Here is a 19,925-nt window from a genome sequence, read left to right on the forward strand (position 1 = left end):
AAATAAAGAAAATATTTCCAAATAACATATGTGATATGGAACTCATATCCACAATGTTTTTTAAAAAAACACAATTCAATAATAAAAACAACCCCATTTTTTTTAATGGGCCAAGAAACTGAATGGATATTTTCAGAAGATTTACAAATGGCCAACACGCAGGTAAAATGAGCCTCAAAATCAGTATTCATTAGGGAAATGCAGATCCAAGCCACGAGTTACTTCTCACTCAGAATGCTAGAATTATAAAAATAGACAAAAGAGTGGTTGGCAAAAATGTAGAGAAATCAGAACTCTGACTTACTGCTGATGGAAGGGTAAAATGGTACAGATACTTTGGAAAAAAGTGTGGAGATTCCTGAAAATGTTAAACTGAGTTACCATATAGCCCAACAACTCTTCTAGTTAGAGATACCCAAGGGAAAGGAAAACTAAGTCCACAGAAAAGCTTGTACACTAATGTGATAGCAGCATTATTCCCAATAGAAAGTGGAAACAACTGCAAAGCCCATCACTTGAGTGGATAAATACAATGTGGAGTGATACATTCTTACTATGCAATATTATTGGTCCACGAAAAACATACAAGAAAACCTTATACTAAATGAAAAGTTACATACACATACACACACACACACACACACACACACACACACCACTTTGTATGATTCTCTGTGTGGAGAGCCTTAACAGAGTACAGTAGTGGTTGCTAGGACTGAAGGTGGGGAGGGATTTAGGAAGGGGAAGTCTCAAGTGGACAATTTCTTCTGGGGAGTGTGTAATGCTCTAACACTGATTGTGGTAATGGTTGCACACCTCTCCAAATATAGTAAAGCCAGTTAACTTTTACATTTTAAATAGTATGGCATTTGAATTATATGCCATTGAATTGTATGGCATTTGAAGAATTATATTTCAGTAAAGCTGGTAGAAAAATAGTGTAACTAATCTCAATATACTGAACATTTTCTCAGTTTTATTTCATTTATCTGCCTACTGTAAAGAAACCCCAATTTCCTACTTTGTTTTTTTTCTTGAATTGCCAAAATGTGCACGCATGCTTAGAAAAGTATTGCTCGTTGAATTTGTTAGATACTGAAAGGTACTGAGCAAATCAAATATACGAAATTTGTTAATATAGTTTGAAATGTCTAAGGAAGAATTCTTCAACTTCAGGGAGTTGAGGGAAGCTTTTAAAATCCCTGTGCCCTGCCCCGGCGTGCTGGCACAGGCCTATAATTCCAGCATTTGGGGAGATGGGGCAGGGGAGGATCGCCGCGAGTTCAGGGCCAGTCTGGAATACATAGCGACACCTTGTCTCAAAAAACTGAAAAATAAATAAATTAGTAAATAAAATCCCAGTGCCCAGGTGAGCACCCATACTAGTTAAATCAGAGTGCCCCAAGGCAGGGCGCACTTTCCAATGCGCTGGAAAGTCTGTGACATAGTTCTCAAGGAATTCAGTTATGTAAATTGCAAAAGATGTTTCAGTAAAATCTGATGTGCTAATCTCAGCATTTAATTTTAATCAAAGGACAAAATCAAATTTCTAACCAAAAAAACTTGTAATCCTAAATCAAGATTGTCAAGTTCGGTTAGAAATAAAAGTTCTGAAAACGAATCGTTGAGGTTTTAATGCAATATTTAAATATTGACTGTATCAATCCGAAAACTGTGATACGCTTTTCCCCTAGAACAATGCTCGCCCCAACCCCCATCCCCCAGATTTCAAGGCCAGGCGACGACCTTAGGGGCTCCAAGGGCGCCACCAGCGGGCACCTCGGCCTGCAGGGTAAAGTTTGGTTCTAGACGGACACTGGTCTGTTTCCCCAGATGGCCCGGAAAGGGATCGCCCTCATCAGGAAGTTTCGGCAGGCGTCCCGGAGCCTGGCCACGGCCCCGGGGTGACTTCTCGGGTCACTCGGGTCCCCAACCTCACGGGCAGGCCGCGTCCAGAAGATGTGCGCCTGGGCCGGGCGCGCGCTGCTGCTGCTCCTCTTCATGCAGACCGCGGCCCCGCAGGGGCGACCGCTGCGTGAGTCCGGGGCGCGGGGACGCCTAGCGGGCCGCGAGCCCTGCTTCCGGAGCGCGTGGGCGAGGGCTGTGGGGGCCGGGGTGTGGGAGGTGCAAGGTCCGCACACGGAACCGCAACTGTGTCCGAGGCCGCCATCTACAAGCGGGTCTGAGCTGTGACTCCTGCTCCCCCGCCCCCACTCCCCACCCGGCCCTGGCGTCCCAGGTCCTGGGAGTGGCGTTCGGAACTACCACCCCGCGCCGCCACCGTGAGGCTCTTAAATCAATCTCTTGCTTTCTCACTTAAGTAAGCTGAGCCTGGTGTCCTGGAACTCGATTCTCTGATTCATTGTTTCTAGTACAGCCTGAGTGGTTTCCCCCAGTCTTTAGCGAACAGGAAGTTCCTTCCCAGGGTGTCCTCGACTGGGTCGCCCCTCGGGTGTCACGGGGCAATAGGCGGACAAGGGGCTGAGTGCTCGCCGAGTATTGACGTAGGAGTCTGGTTAGGATCCCGATTCTACCCCACCCCACGTCCCACCCCACGGGCCCGGGTGAGGGCGCCGCAGAGAGGCCTGCCTTGGGTCTTCCTGACTCGGCAACGGTTCTTTTCCCTGGAAATTTATGTTATTTCTGAAGGTTCGCTGATGTAACAGGTTCTCTTTTTTCAGCTAGACTTTGTGGATTTGTGATCTGCTGTATAACTAAGGGGCCTTGTCTAAAGGATGCCGAAGTAATGATTAATGTTTAACCAGTGAATCCACCTTTAAACCGCATTCTGATCTGGAATCTTGTTGATTTCCCCTTATGCTTTGGGAAGTAGGGACTATTTGTAGGTTTACTGGTTCACCAGCCCTCAGGTTACAAAGAATACAATCAATCTGGTTTTTCCCTGCCAAATTAAATTCTACCACTGCTCCTAACTCGTAGTGACTTCATCCGGTTCACCGAGAGTCTGCACTCAGCACTTTACATACATAATCGCATGTCAGCCTCAGAAGAGCACTATGTACCATACCCAAACTTCACAGGTGAGAAGAGTGAGGTATGGCCAGCTTGCACGTAAATATGTTCACTGTTTTGGTAGCTTTAGCAGTAGAACTTGAGTCTCCACTTCACATTTGTGATTCCTAACATCAGTGGTTACAGAGTGAGTCATAGAATTTGATGTTAACTGGAAATACTCATTGCACAGAATGAGTTCCAACCTTGTGTTGCACTGCTCTGGGCCCAGAGGAGGTGCGAGGAACCAAGTCTTTGCCCTCTGATATTTTGCATTAAAATGAGAGAGATGACAGTTTAAAAAGGGGAGGGGGGGGATAGAGAGAGAAAAGAGAGGGAGAGGGAGATAGGGAGAAGAGGGAGAGAAAGAATGAGAATGGAGAAAGAGAACATCAGAGAACTGATATCTGATGAATACATGTGAGAGAGGAAGGTCAGGACAAGCCACTCATTCTGATATTTGAACAGAGACCTGAAAGAAATAAGAGTAGCCAAGCTTGGCGGCACATGCCTGTAATTCCAGCACTCTGGGAGGCTGAGGCAGGAGGATTACAAGTTCAAGTCCAACCCGGGCAACCTGGTGACTTAGCAAGTCTTTGTCTCAAAATTTTAAAATTCAGAAAGGGTGAGTATGTAGCTCAGTTAGAAGGGCCTAGGTAGTCCTGGGATGTAGTTCAGCAACACAGTGCCTGGCAAGCTTGAGGTCCTAACTTTGATCCCTGGTACCAAAAAAAAAGCCTAGGTTTAATCCTCCAAAAAAAAAAAAAAATAGAAAGAAAAGATGAGAAAGATTGGGAGCCAGTTTTCTAAGCAATGGACTAGACCAGCAGATCCTGCAGGCGTTCTCAGTGGTACTGACATTTTTGGTTCGGGGTAGAGGCTGTCCTGTGCATTGCATGATGTCTGCCAGCATCCCTGTCTTCCATTCACTAGATACTACTAGCTAGTAGCAAAGTGTCTACAGATGTCACAGCCAGATGTCCTTGGGAGACAAAAATCTTGTTAAAAACCACTAGATTAGTGTTGTGTGTTGTGGGGGATGCCAGACTGGGGAATTTATCAAGACTGCATGTCAAAATAAAAAATAAAAGGGGATGGGGATGGAGCTCAATGTGAGGCCCTGGGTTCAATCTTTGGTGCCACAGGAAGGAAGGGATGGAGACAAGAAGAACCACTGGGTTGAAGAAAGAGCTAGAAGTACAGCACTGGAGGCAGAGAAGTGGGTGGCGGACTCAGAAAGGCCCCACAGGTAAGGTCCCAGGAGACCCATAGGCAGGGGCATAGACTCTGAGGAGTGACAGGACCTGTCACAGGTTTTAAAAAGCTCACTCTGGCTGCTCTGTGGAAAGCAAAACAAAGAGATCAATGAGGCAGAGGGACCAGCCAGGAAGCCTTTACACGAATCCAGGCAAGAAATGGTGGAGCAGGCTAAGCTGGAGCTGAAGGGGGAAACAGGAAACATTTGAATTTTGGATGTATTTTTTAAAGGAAATTGCTGAGAGATCCATGTATGTATGACACGAAAGAGAACATTCAAAAGCAACACTGGTCTTTACTTATTTTACTTTATCAGTCTCGAAATGGGGTAATTTGTGATGCTCTTCTTAAAATGGTAAAGACAAAGGCAAACAGTTTTGGGGAAAAGTGATAGACCAGTTTGGGATATAAGTTTCAGATTTCAATCAGGTTATCTAAGTGATATTGTCAAAGCAGTAAGAGTCTAGCATTCAGGGCCAGAGGTAAAAATCTAAGAGTCATTTATTCATCCAACAAGCATTTATGAAGTACGTACCATGTGCCAGGTGACAATGTAGGCACCGGGGATGCATCTCTGAGCCCCCTCATTTTGTCATGGGGGGACACCTGCCTAGAGATCTTATCCACTCAGCTTTCAGGGGCTCCTTCTGTGTTTGCTGGACATTTGTCTTAAGCTGTGTATCAGCAGATCTCCCGGCATTTCACAGCCAACATTTGCACAGGAAAGTGTTTGGAGGTGGAAGTTTCGTAGGACTGGATCTAATTAGCTGTGAACCCCACCTGCTGAGCTCAGCTGCCATGGCTGGAAATGCTTCAGGATTCTCTAGAGTCTGTTGGCTTCAGGAGAAATTGCCCAGTCAGGAGTAATGGGGTAGAGGCCAGCTAGTGGGTGGCAGCCACCTGTGACAGAAGAAGTGCACAGGAGACATAGCCAAGCTTGTCATGCGGAAGGTGGCAGAACCGTGTCTCACTCTCCACAGGGTGACACAGACCCAGCGGGTGGTGTGAGCTGATTCAGTTGTGTGGACTCTGAAGCTGGGCCCCCTGCTGCCAGTGCTGAAGGCCTCTTGCTCTCTCTCCAGGCTCCCACACCCTGCGCTACCTCTTCATGTGTGCCTCAGAGCCCGAGCTTGGGCTGCCCTTGTTTGAGGCTCTGGGCTACGTGGACGACCAGCTGTTCGTGTCCTACAATGGTGAGAGTCGTCGTGCTGAACCCCGGGCTCAGTGGATTGGGAGGACCTCGAGCCGGATGTGGCTGCAGCTCAGTCAGAGCCTGAAAGGGTGGGAGCACATGTTCATTTTGGACTTCTGGACTATCGTGGACAACCACAACCACAGCAAGGGTGAGTGCAGAGGGCTTGCCTTCCTGAGGTGCTGGAGCATCTCACTGCCTAGGGATGCTTGTTCAGGAGAGCTGGGAGCTTGAGGGCCTAGGGGAAGGAAGAAGAGAGGCATGTTCTTCCAGGCATCGTGTGGGCCTTAGGGATGGTGGGGACAGGGACCTACTCCTCTGGCTTCAGTAACGAGCTGGGGGTGTTGCCAGAGTCCCACACCCTGCAGGTGATCTTCGGTTGCGAGGTGCAGGAGGACAACAGCACCAGGGGTTTCTGGAAGTATGGATACGATGGGCAGGACCACCTCGACTTCTGCCCTGAGACACTGGATTGGAAAGCAGCAGAACCTGCAGCCCATCCCACCAAGCTGGAGTGGGAAAAGAACAAGATTCGGGAGAAGCAGAACAAGGCCTACTTGGAGAAAGACTGCCCCGGGCAGCTCCAGAAGTTCCTGGAGCTGGGGAAAGGGATTCTGGACCAGCCAGGTATGGTGACAGAACCGTCCTATCCACACACTCTAGTGAGGGAGTGGAGGGATTCGAGGTGCAGGGTTCTTAGCTGAGGATTCAGCGGTGGCCAAGGCTGTATACAGTATCTCAAAGGACTTTCCCAATCCTAGGGTATCCACCTTATGATTGAGATATATGATGCAGCCATGAGACATGATTTTATTTTTCCCCACGCATATGACCAAAGAAGAAGTATCTATAATCTTCTTTTGAGCTAGCCAGAAACATTGTGTGTATTTATACCTTTTAGGAGTTTAGAAATGTCAACAATCACATGAATACCCAGGCAGCAAAATGCACAGTGAAACAGTCCTTCAGAACAGCAGGATCTGTGCAGGTTAAAGTTACTTTTACAAAACATAGCAACAATCACTAAGGCCTGCTATCTTCTGAGAGCCTTTCTTACAAGAATACTTACAGGGTTGAGCCCGATGGAATTGAGAGTCTGTGTACATATTTACGTAGAAAGCAGACAAGAGAGACATTGACAAGAGAGCAGACAGCTGGGTCTGTGGTGGTTCTCCATATAACGCTACGTTGGAGCTGAATCTTGGAACAAGTTGTAGGGCACAAAATGGTGTCTCTCTTGCAGCCCATTTTGTCTGAAAAACATGTGTCCTTCCTCCAACCCATAGAGGGAAGTGAAAGCTGAAATCCTCTAGGCAAGGGTAAAAAGATCCCCTCTCTTCATCCTTCCTCTTTCTCGTTAAGTACCTCCTTTGGCGAAGGTGACTCATCATGTGGCCCCTGCGGCGACCACTCTACAGTGTCAGGCTCTGAGGTTCTACCCCCAGAACATCACCATGAGATGGCTGAAGGACAAACAGCTACTGGATGCCAAGGAGGGTGGGCAGAAGGACGTGCTGCCCAATGGGGATGGAACCTACCAGGGCCGGGTGGTCTTGTCTGTGCCTCTTGGGGAGGAGCAGAGGTATACTTGCCTAGTGGAGCATGAAGGCCTGGATCACCCCCTCACCGCCACCTGGGGTAAGGACAAGAGCCTCAGGCTGAGAAAATCTGTTGTAGGGGTTCAGGGGTGCTCACTATGGAAGTGAGGGGAGGGTCTGCTTTGGGGGAGCAGACAAAGGCTTGAACTTGCTCTTGCTTTTTTAGAGCCTTCGCCATCTAGTGCCCTGGTCATTGGAGTCAGCAGTGGCATCATTGTCTGTGTCATCATCTTCTTTACTGGAATTTTGTTCCGAACCTTAAGGAAGAAGCAGGCTTCAAGTGAGTAGGAAGGAGAAGAAAGTGTCATTGTGCCTCTGCCCCAGAATGTAACTCGTCTTCTTGCAGAAAATGGGGCAGTGGGAAAGCCTTGTCCATGAGAAGACTTCTCCTCTCTTCCTTTCTTTGGGAGCACCAGCACCTCTGGGAAGCAGGAAAGGAAAGAACGTGGGTTTCCCCCCAGAGTTAAATTTCTTAATTTAACCTTTTGAGGACTTAATATTATACAGGTGCTGTGAAAGGCAAGGGAGAAATTCTGAGGTTGATAAAGTCACTGTAGCTATTCTCAGGAGGGAATAACATGCATGACAAGTAAACACAGGTGAAGAGCCCTGAGGTCCTAGGGCAGATATGGAGCCCTTGCTCTAGGTGGCAGAGGATCACAACAGCTGGGGACCAAGAAGGCTTCTGAATCTTGAAAGAGAACTGACATTTCCTTAGATGAGGTTTAGGACAAGGAAAAGTCTACAAAGGTGGAGTAGCTGTGTGAGTAGGAAACTGTAGAACATACAGGAAGTGAGAGGTAGTGCACCTTGGTGTCCCTGGTTATGTACCTGTGGGTCACCAGTTCTGCATATCTATGCTCTGAACATCTGTGGTGTGGGGAAGAAGAGAGAACAGAAGCCAAATAATGTATCCCTTTGGGACATTAGAGTATGACCACTGGGGTATCAGTTTAGGAGAGATATAATCTCCTTCCGATGGTAGATGGATTGTTAGGAGGTGGGATGGGCAGCAAGACCAGGTAGAAAGCAAAGGAACGATTTCAGAAGAGGGAGCAGCAGGACCTGAAGTCCGGTAGTGCCCCTGGACAAGAGTGGCCCAAGTTGAGATGAGTGAAAGAGGAGGGTAAGGGACCGGAAAGAGGCCAGATGATGCCAAGGTCTGTGACACTTCTCCCTGGGTCCCTTATCTCCCCAGGAGGAGCCATTCAGGACTATGTCCTAGCCGGGTGTGAGTGACTCAAAGCCTGCAGACCTGTTCTGTGGAGGAGACACAACTAGAGACTCAAAAAGGGAGCATCCTTGTGGAGTTCTCCATATTTTAGAACAGTAGGACTTAACAAATAGAAACTGCCCAAACAACTCTCTGCCCTTAGCTTTCCCTGTTCACTTTCTAAAAAGTCTACCTTGGGTAGCTCTTTGAGTTCCGGCATGACTGTGTCCAGCACGGACTTCCCGGAGAGCTACTTTGTATAAATCTCAAACTGCATCCAGAAGGTTCATTTCCTCCATCACTTCAGACCCTGTACACCTATACCATCTCATCTCCAACCTCTGAAAGAAGGCTTTTCAAATTTGGGTGTTTCTTTTTAACATCTGAGAAAAGCTTCACCCTGGCACATGGACACTCGCTCCCCTTCTAGAATTTTGCACACACGTGCTGGCATCCAGGACCCACTCAACTTTCCCTGTGAGTCCACTTTCTCTGCTGTCCAGTAATTCATCTGTTACCAAGCCCTGGATTCCCTTCCTTCACAGCAAGGTATGGGTGATTGCGCAGCTGTGAAGGCTGTGCACTGCTCAATTTGAAGAGGCACCTTTCCTGGAAAACAATGGGTATTCTGTGTGCTTTGGTAGTTTTATAGCATGGGGGAAGGAAGTACCTTAAAGGGGATTTTCTAATTTGTACAAAGGCAGCGTATAGATTTTCAAAGATTAGTGACACCTGCAGGTTGGTTCCACCCTAGGATGCCAGAGCTGAAATACCATTTCTCCTGTTCTGTAATGAAAATCATGGAAAGTATAATTATAATAACAAAAGTATGGCTGACACTTATTTTTTAAAAGCATATGGTATCATATTCTGTTCTGCACACTGCTTACAGGATTATTGCATGCAATTCTTATAATATTCTATGAGGTAGGCACTTAATCCTCTGTCCCTTTTGTAGTGTCGATCCCATGGCATACCTACCGGAGCCAGCTGTTTGTTATCATTGAAAACTCTAAAAGGTTCACCATCACTGGTATACATGAAGAAAGTGAAGTAGAGAATCATACAGCTTGCCCAGGAAAGATAGCCCTCAATCCCAGCTATTCAGCGATGTAATCCATGCCAGTACTGATACATCCTGGTGGTACAGAGGCAGTGGGTAAATGAAGGAGGAGGACATGGCTCTTCTCTGTCTCTTTGCATTTCTTCTCAGTGAGCTTGATCCATATGAAGGAAACCAAAACAATCTATGGACCTCAGCTGCATTTTCAAATGGACCAGATGGTGACTCCCTTGAGCCTCCATTGCTCTGTCTCTTTAGCTCTGCACACAGACTGGGGTCAGTCAGTGACTGTGCTGAACTTCACATTGTCCTCCCCTGAACAGTGTCTGTGGAGTCAGAATCCTATCAATTCCCCTGACAAACTGTGGCTTGGAGGATGCCCAGGAATCTTCCTGGGGCTGCTGTGATTCTGACTGTCTCCTCCAGCTATAGACATTTGAAACAGTTTGAACCAGGCCACATGGGAATAGCTAGACTCTGGGAAAGGGATTTATCCAAACATGACCCAAAGAATCATATACACCTATATCTCCATCCATAAGGCACATGTTTACTTTATGCTGCTGCATATATTGGCCACATAACTGTACTACAAGCACTGTGTTGGAGGGTGAGTGGCTCAGGAGACCAAACACAGTTCAAAAAGTTTTAAATTTGAGCAGAAATCTCAACTTTTTTTTAAAATCCCTTTTTTTTTCTGGTTGTGGAAGTTACACAGAAAAAAGTAAAAATAATTTGCACTTGTAGAAAAGGTGAAAAATGAATAACATTAAACTTAAAATTTCATTAGCTTTTATACTCTATTAACAATTTGTTTAATATCTCTTAGGATCATATTGCTGTGTTACAATGTATAAAATTAACATATTTTAAAAAGTGTACACTTGTGTACTGCTTAATTTTACCAGTGTCCATGTCCTCCTTATGTATATAATTGTAAGGTCATTTCAGGACACAGCACTTCTAATTTTTTCTTACATTTTGTTTCATGGAATATTTTCATTAAACTGTGGTAGCTGAGTTGTTTTTCTTCACTGTAGGGACAGTCATACCTAAGTCATAAGTCACTGACTGTCGTATCTCCAAGCCAAGCTAGAAGCACATTGATGAGTTCTTCATAAACATCATCCTATATTCAAAGCAGGATGGCAAAGGTCTTCTCTTACTCTTCACCTCATGTGTGGCTATGTTTCAATTTGGTTTGATTATACTCAGACTGAGATTGTAAGAAACACCATACCCTTCACCACAACATTTAGTCTATTAATTTTTTGTCACAGAAATAATAATTAATAAAACTCCATTTTCTTTTGTTGTTCCTGACCTTATCCATTTTTAAAATCAACCACATTGAAAAGTCAAAGACTTACATTTTCAGTTCTGTACTGTATTTTCTCTCAATTCTGGCAGTGTGGCAGTAGGGAGGAGGGCGACACCTAGTGGCCTTGGTCAGATGTATCTCACTGGTCAGGACACTGGAGAGCTAGGCCTGGGCTTTTCCTGAGGGTAAATGGTTGTACTAGCTGGTGCAAGTGATACCACTTGCAGAGTCCCTGAAAATCAAAGAAAGCAAACCACTTACCAGTTGTTTGAACAGCTGGGATCTCAGGCCACTGCTGAGCTCCTGAACTGTTAACAAGAGAAAGAAAACAACCTAGTAATCTCTTAGTCAAGTGGAGCAGCTGATTGAGGCCTGCTAAGAGGTACAAGCCAGAGGTCTCATATCACATGGTAATGCAAATTTCATGGTGCTGTGTCTACCTTATGTATTATAAAACATTCTTTGGGGACATACGCACATTTAGAAGCAAAACTCTGTAAATGCCAGAATTTCTCATAAAGTTATCAGCTTTAATCTACTGTTCTCTAACTACACTCTGATTTAAAAATGATTAGTAAACTAATCTGTGCCTTTAAACATCAAAAATGTTTTTGTGTGGGCTGGAATTTGTAATTGCCATTCTCTCTGTAGACTTTGGTCATAATTTGTTCTCTCTTTTTGCTTTCATGAATAACTTGCATTCTCTAACTTGTAGAACATTAATGCAATATTAAAGGATAGTGTATGATGATTTTATTAGCCTGGACTGCTTTGAAATCCTGCATACATTTACATTTTCCTGGACATTCTGATAGCTCGGGCATTCTGTTTCTTAGTAACTGTTTAAGACATGAGAGATAAATATGGTGTGTTTTGAGTAGAGGCTTCTATTTTTTGGCTGGATGGATTTTCACCCTCAATAAAGTTTTCTGTGGCATGAATTTTTTAAAATTTTTAGTTAATTGTTTTCGAATACTTACTAATGCCAGGTTTTGTCTGCATTTTAATTTAATTCTTCCAAAGACCCCTCTTAAGTATAAACTATTATTATCTTCATCTTTATTTTGAGTTTATGGAAACCAAGGCACAGAAAGGTTAACTTGCTAAAGTTTACACAGAAAATAGTTTTGCTGGAATTGGATTAAAATTCTAACCATTCTGGCTTAGAGTAGAGCTTCTAACTATAACGCAATACTTACCTCTCAGGCAAGAAAACATGGTGTTACCAACTTCTTGGGATGATATTTGAGTTATTCATTCTGGGAGCTCATAGCAGCAACTCTGATGTTTTCTACAGTGACTTGGAAATCTGCTTTAACATTTCAGGATTTACCATATTCCTATTATTTTATCGGAAGTATCTTGAAGTATTTTTCAGGTATTTATACTTTTTAATTTAAGATATTTTTCTTAACGTACACAAATTTCTAACTACTGAATTCATGCTTCTGTTTATTCTTTTTATCATTCATGGAGAAATCAGATATGGGTAGTTTTAAAATGCCTATACAACATTTTATCCACTACATTTGGGTATTGTTATTGTTTTTTAAAAACCAAACTATGGCTTTTGGGCGTAAAACTGCAAAAAATTTTGGACCTATCAATGAACTTTTTAGGAGGTTAATGCCAATATTTATATAAATGTAAGTATAAGTATCATTAATTAATTTTGCAGGTCAATTAAATATGCTATGTTTGTTCCAGTGAATAACCAATTTCACCTACTGAAAGAGCTTGGTGTGTGTGTGTGAGAATATGTGCTTTAAGTACAAATGGTTAATGGACTTCTTTTTGTCTGTGTTTAGGCTCATAATTTCATCATTAACCCAAGTGCAAAATAGTTTATTTTGTGTGTGTCATTGAGAAAGCATTCAAGAAAATTTTGAAAAACTAATCTAATTGCAAATATGTTTATAAAAATTTTGAAACAAATATTTAAGAAGGATAATGTTAGAAATCCTCCGTATAAATAACTTTTTTAAACACAAGTCAAAGTGTGTTGAGTGTTTATAGGAAAGCGCTCACACAGGACCCAGGCCAGGAAGTACACATGAAGAAAAAATTTGGACTGAAAGGGGAAAGCAGGAGCATTTTCTTAGAACAGGAAGGATAGGAAGGAAGGGAAATGGGGGCAGACATAGATTAAGTTATGAAACCAAAGTCATGTCGATACCAATGACAGTGAATCCAGGGAAGGAGAAAAAGGAAATGGGCCTTCATAACTAGAATAAAGGTGAGGCACCTGAAATGAGAAATGCTGTGAAAGCTGAGTGGAGAGTGAGATCATTCTGCCAGCAGCTAGAGGAACTTTCTACACCAGACCAGGGGTGGTGGCCAGAAAAGACTGTGATAAAGCTCCAGCAGGCCCAGCCTAAACACTCTGAGACTAAACATAAGCATTTCCTCAACTGTAACAGAGCTTGTAATCCTTGGATTTCCTTACTATAAGTACAGTTATACATTTAAAAGTACCGGTGTGTGCAGGGCTGCCTTTGATTCAGAATTATTTGAAAAAATACATATATGCTATTTCATAATTCCAATATTCTGATGGAATTAGACTGAGGAGCATCCTGGGCATTTCATACTTTGTTTTTTCATTTCATACTTTTTTAATACCTCCAATTAATATAGTTTCAAGTCTGAATGTTCCATGGGTCCTATTAGCCACAATGTTGCTTTGTAGAGCCTTTATCTGAAGGGCTTGATTCACCTGTCAAAAGAATAGTATTCTGCCAGGCTAGGTTCACCTGGAGGATGAGAAGAAGGTGACAAGAAAGGAGAATAGTAAGCCACATGGACTGAAGGGTGAGCCACCCCTCTCTCAACCCACACATGATTAATATCTGTACTCTTCCTACAGTGGAAAAGATCAAGTACTGTATATTTTTACTTGGACATATTTTTTTTTAATTTTTTATTTTTCCAGTCCTGGAGATTGAACCTAGGGCCTCACATATGCTAGGCAGGTACTCCACCACCAAGCTACATTCCTGGCCCTTTTCATTTCTTATTTTGAGACAAAGTATAGCTAAATTGTCCAGACTGACCTATAACTTGTAATCCTCCTGCCTCAGCCTTTCAAGCAGCTGAGATTACAGATTGTACCACCACACCAAGTTTACACATTCACTACTTTTGAATCATTGTTATTGCAAAAAATTAGAAAATGAGATTAGAAGGAATAGAAAAAAAACAATAAATTAAAATTTCCAAATAAAAGTGAGGGTTTTGTTTTTAATGCTGTAATAAGCAAAATTGATTTAGGGAAAAAGCAACCTAAATGTGCAGTTATACTTAAAATGGCATTTCCTGGGACATATTTTAGAGTAGTTCTCACCATGAATTTTTTTCCCCCAAATTACCATGTTGTATACACTATATTTTCACGTTTATGAATTTAAAAACATGTTGCAATTTCAGAGTTTTGCCAGTAACCTGGCACTTTTTCTCAGTAGTGTTTGACTTTCTTACTAGCTAAGTCTCCTGTTATGAAGTGCGAGGTGTGGTGAGTTGATAATCAGGAAACTAAAAATTTTCAATTTAGGTGCAGAAAATAACCACTTATTTTAGAAGTGTAACAAAACCCAGCATTTAGATATCCTGCCCTGAGTCTCTTCTCCTTTTGTGCATCAGTTTTCATGTATGTTTGAGGTTGTAATATGTTGTCTCAGGCCATAGACTAAATCTCATGTATACACAATAGGCATTTGTTTACTAACTAGGATTTTGTTTTTAAACTACAGTGATTCTTACCATGAAAACTTCCAAAAGCTGCAGCAGGAAGCTAAGGAGAAAATTTGGAGAAAGTCTAAACTACAGCAGACTGAATTCTGCTATTCTACCTTATTTTTTTTTAACGGGATTAGCCTCAGCATTACTAATCTCATCAAAGGCCTTTAAGGGGAAGAACTTGTAGGCTTTGTAATGACCTTAATCAAGTATTAGCCCTATACAATTATTCCCAATTCTACAAATGTATGTTCTTGTCTCTAAAACTGGAGCAGGTTGAAAAGGAATTACTAAAAGAAGGAAGAGAAGCGTGTTTGGAACTGTAGGCACGTCAGACAGGCACAGGGGCCCTGGAATAGGGCTAACTGAATACCCAAGCTTAGCTTCAGGTTTCCTGCCTCCCTCGCAGAGATTCACGGAAAAGGGAGTCACTCAATAAATGTCTGAATTGAGGTAGGGAAAAAGACGAAAAATTTGCACTTACAAGGTTTTAATTTGCAGTTTTCTTCCACTTTTGTCTGCAAACATAGAGGCTATGAGGGCAGAGTTATATCATGGCCAGGTTTGCACTCCGTCCAGCACAAGGTTTTGACTCTGTCCGTTAAAATGAGTTGGTTTGAATAGAAATGTAAGTATCCAGAGGGAAACCCACTTGCTATATTAATCCACTTATCTTAGATGTAATTTGTGCTTCAAGGAATCGATCTCTAATTAGTGGAAATTTTTAAAAAGAAAATGGAACGGGAATCTTTGCTTATAGTGATTGACCTGATAAAAATACTTTTAATTTAGAAATGTGCAAAGAAACAGTAATGCAATACAAAAGAAAACTGAAGCATTTCGGGCCAATGAAATCTGTACCTCTCCATCCAGCCCGCCCAATGAAAAGCAAGGTTTCACTGGCCAATCAAAACACTGAAATTTTAATAAAGCCTTGACCTTCCCCCACCCCCTCGGTGAAGTAATTTGTGAAAAAAAGCCTACCAACCCTGTGGTTTTCAATGAGGTCCGCAAACCTAGTATTTAGGGGCTGCACCCAGCTTCTGTAGTACTGTAGTCTGAAGCATGTCTGGACGCGGTAAAGGTGGTAAGGGCCTCGGGAAAGGCGGCGCTAAGCGCCACCGCAAGGTGTTGCGCGACAACATCCAGGGCATCACCAAGCCCGCCATCCGCCGCCTGGCCCGCCGCGGCGGCGTCAAGCGCATTTCTGGCCTCATCTACGAGGAGACACGCGGGGTGCTGAAGGTCTTTCTGGAAAACGTGATTCGCGACGCCGTCACCTACACGGAGCACGCCAAGCGCAAGACGGTTACGGCCATGGACGTGGTCTACGCGCTCAAGCGCCAGGGACGCACGCTTTACGGCTTCGGCGGCTGAGATTTCTGGGTTTTGCCATCGCTCGCACTTTGAACAAAGGCCCTTTTCAGGGCCACCCACTAAGTCACGTAAAGGGCTGAGTACGTTGCCAGGCTTAGTTTAAATCTGATCAGTTAGACTAGTTATAGCAATCTTAGGTGGCTGCTAGGCAGACAACTGGTTTCCTAGTCTGGTTGGTTTTACGACATTTCTTACGAAGTTGGTGATGAACTAAGATCTGAAGTGAACGCGAGATGTGAGCACAAATTATACCAACAATCTCTTCCCTCTGCAGGATGCGCGTACTTCGGGCTTTTTGAGAAGCCTCTGCGCTGGCGGCAGCTAGAAGCCTCTGTGTGCATAAACATCTCTAGCGGCTCTTACTGATAGATGCATAGGAAGCGACTTCCGTAAAGAGCGCTCGAAGGAATGCAAAAGTAGTTTTGCAAAGAATAGGGTGAGTCCATCGCTGCTATCTTATAAGGCAAAAACAAGGAGACCTAGTGGAGAGGCTCAACCTAGAAACGGGGTTAACAGCTTTTAACTGGAGCTGTTTGAGGCGCTAGGAAGCGGGAGGCTCAAAGGTGCAGTCCCATCTAGAGGATCCCCTGGTGCCAAAGGACCTGCTGGCTATTGGTGAGGGCAGCACGTCATCATCCTGGGACGAGGACCGGAGGACAGCCACTGCAGTGCACAGTGGTCGACAAGTGCTTAATTTATGCCAGGCATAATTGCACCACCTTCAATTCCAACCTCATAGGAACAGTGACCCTAATATCTAAACAAGGCAAGGGCTGGAGATGATTACGAATTGAAACCATTATGCATATAGTCATTTTCCATGTTAGTATACAATTTTAAATTTACCAAAAGCCCTAACTATACAGTTTCATTGAGCTACCCAGAGAACATGCTTGTAATAATATCAAATAATGGTCAAAGAAATGGTTTCCACCTTTGCTCAAAGTTGCCCCCAAAACAAAAAGTTCGAAATAGATTAACAGTATGGCTTTATTGTGTGTTAAGGAGGAATGCAGAAGAATGCTAAATCACAGATTAAGAAGCAAACAATCACAGATCAAGAAACAAATTTCACAAAGTTATTTCGGGTTGGACTCGAGTCTAAATAAAATTTTTATATCTTAGGAAGGTTAAATTCAGCTCTTTATTGTGCAACCACAAACATTTCCATAAAGATAATGGGTTCCGTTGTTCAACCTGTGGAGTGCCCTGGCAATCTCATGAAGCCTGTACATTATTTTCATTAAAAAGATACATGAATTAGTATTTAGGATTACAATCCTATAGGCCAATAGTATTAGGTCACTTTTAAAGACACATCTGCTTCTATTTATACACCAGACATGTAATAGTATATACCACTGGTGGCATCTAGCTGTTTATCATTGAAAGCTTTCAAAGATTCACCACCACTGTTATACTAAGATTCATGTACACTGAAAGTACTGTCAAACTCAGAAAACTGTAAAATTTCAACTGAAAGCTATTAAGAATTTTAAAAAGGTAAAACTCTCCTATAGCCTAAATTCTAGGACACTTTGACTTAATTTACTGATCCCACAGAAGTCTGTGGACACCAAGGAACCTCTTAGATGACATTAAGTAAGAGTAAATTTTAAATAGCGCTAAGCAGGTTAAAAAAAAAAATATGTTAACATGTTTTCTGATGCTGAACCCATTTGTTCTCCCATTTCCAGGGGCCTTTTCTAGAAAAAAAATACAGGACACTTAAGTGACAAGCCCTACCCTGTAAATTCTTGCATATTCACCTTTTGGAATGGGCAACACCCATGAATTTAAGCATTTTTACACCTATAAATTTATGTCTTTTCACCTAATCAGAATGCAATTTGTTAGTAGACAATTAGGTTAAAAACATATTGTTCCATTAACTTATAGAAGTTTTTCAGCATCACGCTACTCTAAAATTATTTAAGTGGCTCTTAAAAGAGCCTTTGGGTTCTTTGAAAACTGGGCTTTTACTTCTCAAGCTGCTCACGTCTTAGACTCTGCCTTCCTGGAGTTCGACTTCCGCAGGGCCGACCTTGGCCTCTCGGCCTTGGCCACTCTAGCCTTGCCAGCCTCTTCCACTGTTTCAGGCTCTTAGACCTTTGGGCCTTCTTCTTGCTGCCTGAGGTTTCCCTGTGTGGAGTCCTCTACTTCCTGCTCCCCCGTTGGTCTTAGTGCTCTTTGGGGGTCTGGAGTACCTGGGCAAGCCCGGTTTCTTAGATCTTCACAGAAGGTCTTCTGACCTTGCCCTTGGCGGCTTCAGGAGCAGCTTTCTTGCTGAGCCGGAAGGACCCAGAGGCACCAGTCCTTCAGATCTGCACCAGAACTCCCTTGCTCTCTAAGCTCTTAAGAGCCTGTTTGATGCGGCTGTTGTTTTTTCACATTATAGCCAGCAGCAGCCAAGGATTTCTTGAGCCCGGCAAAGAACATGCCAACTCGGTTTGGTGACTCCACCAGAGCCTCAGTGATCAACTTGGGACACTGAGGAGCTCTGGACCTTCTGGTTTGTACTTGGGCTGCCAACCGCCTTCCTGCCTCCCGCCTTCCCTGCCTCGTCTTTTAGCAAGTAACTTCCCTATGGGGTCTGGAGCACGAGCAGCGAGAACTGTAGGTAGTGTTTCAGACTTAAGTGACTAGGAGACCACAGTATAATGGCCACTGGAAGGTGTAAAGGCTGGGCATGCTGCAGGGCCTTATATAGGGTAGGACGCACTCTGATTGGTGCATCGCTGGGGCACCGCCCCCACCCCTCAGAGGCGGAGCATTTGTGTTGGTTTTACCCTCAAAAGTTGAATCCTACAAAACTGCTCCTTAGGAAATCACCCAGGTTTCCCTGCTGATTGATCCGTGGGGATTCAAATTTCACCTGACTTTTTACTTGTTAGTAACAGATAACCCTACCTTCCAAAATTATTCAAGAAAACCCTCAATTTTCAGCCAGGTTCAACAGGGCGAACAAAACTTCCTCTTCTCCTTGCAATTTAAAAATTAATTTTTAAGTGAAAATTGGTCTCATCTCTTCTGAATGGTTTTCCATAAGGGTGGCTTCTAAATGGTGAAGGAAAAAAATTAGTCATCCCCCAATTTTTAATGAAAACGACTTGTATATGTGAGGGAAGTAACACAAGTCTAGCTGCCTCATTCCAGAGTTCATAGAATGAAAAACCTCAGTGTTTTTGTATTTAGGCAAGCCCACGTGGAATATGGGTTTTCTGGGATTTAAACCATTCCCCACTTCCTGAAGCCTTGTAGAAGATCTTCATGGATGGGCTAAAGACAAGGCTCTTACATATGAAATCTGCTTGGCCAAAATCAGGTCATTCTCATGGCTGTTGTCTTCAACTGAGTTTAGCTTCCATTTACATTAATTCCACACTCTCACCCCGGTTTTCCCCCACCCAAGGTAAGGAGACATAGTCCCTACTCCTCATTAAGCACCAGGAGACAGGAGCCCTGGCCTGAGAGACCAATTAAATCTGCAGATCCTATCTCTAACAAGATTGGGCTGGCAAGTGCTGCAGTAGATGCTTTGGAAAGGTGGTACTGGAAGAATGTCCAAAAGGCTCCCCTATGCATCTCCTGGGACTGTCTTGTGACAGCCCTGAAAATGAGAGTTTGCTCATGAAGGCCAGTCCTTTCTGGGGGTGCTGAGAAAGCAGCATACTGTGAACAGAGGTCAGTATGTTAGACAAGCAAAACTGCAGAAGCACAATTTTGTAAAGATCCCCAAATGCCTGTATGAGAAACTTGGGAGAAAATTTACAGGCCAGAAGCCATGAGGGGAGACATTGTTACACTGTTATTGTATTTGCCTCGGCTTTAGATTTATTGCACAATCATTATTAAGAAGGGCCTAAAGTCAGAGGTCAAAGTCCATTGCAATTGTCTTAGAATGGGTTTTGCCTGAGACAGGATGGGGAAGAGTGCACATTTAAAATATTTGTAGGGCTGTGGATTTAGCTCAGTGGTTCTGCTGCCTGCCTCACAAGCACAAGGTCCCGAGTTCGATCCCTGGTACCAAAAAAAAAACCTTCATTAAAACATTTGTGAAATAAAAGCTAAAACATGAGACTTCACATCTGTTTGCAAAGTACAAAAAGATTCTTCTTCTTCCTCCTCCTCCTCTTCCTCTTCTTCCTCTCTATCTC

General features: G+C 43.4%; 2 protein-coding genes and 1 pseudogene across 6 annotated transcripts; 2 read left to right on the forward strand and 1 right to left on the reverse strand.

The window, feature by feature from the left end:
• The first annotated feature begins 1,717 nt into the window (after positions 1-1,717).
• Hfe (homeostatic iron regulator) lies at positions 1,718-11,597 on the forward strand. Of its 5 annotated transcripts, XM_021260492.2 has the most exons (7): positions 1,718-2,035; positions 2,941-3,041; positions 5,352-5,612; positions 5,813-6,088; positions 6,824-7,099; positions 7,226-7,339; positions 9,231-11,597. In XM_021260492.2, the coding sequence occupies exons 2-7, from the start codon at positions 2,996-2,998 to the stop codon at positions 9,386-9,388; spliced, it is 1,131 nt and encodes a 376-aa protein (XP_021116151.2). In that variant the 5' UTR covers positions 1,718-2,035; positions 2,941-2,995; the 3' UTR covers positions 9,389-11,597. The 5 variants fall into 5 exon arrangements, with proteins under 5 accessions (XP_021116151.2, XP_004847610.2, XP_004847611.2 ...); XM_004847553.3 differs by lacking the exon at positions 2,941-3,041 and having other exon boundaries at positions 1,721-2,035; XM_004847554.3 differs by lacking the exon at positions 2,941-3,041 and having other exon boundaries at positions 1,727-2,035; positions 8,258-11,597.
• Positions 11,598-15,424: 3,827 nt separating this feature from the next.
• On the forward strand, positions 15,425-16,903 carry LOC110349754 (histone H4). The gene has a single exon (XM_087181852.1). The coding sequence runs from the start codon at positions 15,457-15,459 to the stop codon at positions 15,766-15,768; it is 312 nt and encodes a 103-aa protein (XP_087037978.1). The 5' UTR covers positions 15,425-15,456; the 3' UTR covers positions 15,769-16,903.
• On the reverse strand, positions 16,741-19,192 carry LOC147826245 (histone H1t-like; annotated as a pseudogene).
• Positions 19,193-19,925: the final 733 nt, after the last annotated feature.

This window comes from Heterocephalus glaber, unplaced genomic scaffold, assembly GCF_053883595.1.
Source record: "Heterocephalus glaber isolate CG9 unplaced genomic scaffold, H.glaber_assembly_v1.0 deba00001472, whole genome shotgun sequence".
Lineage (NCBI taxonomy): Eukaryota > Metazoa > Chordata > Mammalia > Rodentia > Bathyergidae > Heterocephalus > Heterocephalus glaber.

Excerpts from the sequence above, each read along its gene's own strand:
- LOC110349754 (XM_087181852.1), top strand. The coding sequence starts at position 15,457 with ATGTCTGGACGCGGTAAAGGTGGTAAGGGCCTCGGGAAAGGCGGCGCT.
- Hfe (XM_087181850.1), top strand. The coding sequence starts at position 4,168 with ATGGAGACAAGAAGAACCACTGGGTTGAAGAAAGAGCTAGAAGTACAG. Across the intron at positions 6,089-6,823 it reads AGGGATTCTGGACCAGCCAG|TACCTCCTTTGGCGAAGGTG; the intron begins GTATGGTGACAG and ends TTTCTCGTTAAG. Across the intron at positions 7,340-9,230 it reads AAGGAAGAAGCAGGCTTCAA|TGTCGATCCCATGGCATACC; the intron begins GTGAGTAGGAAG and ends TCCCTTTTGTAG.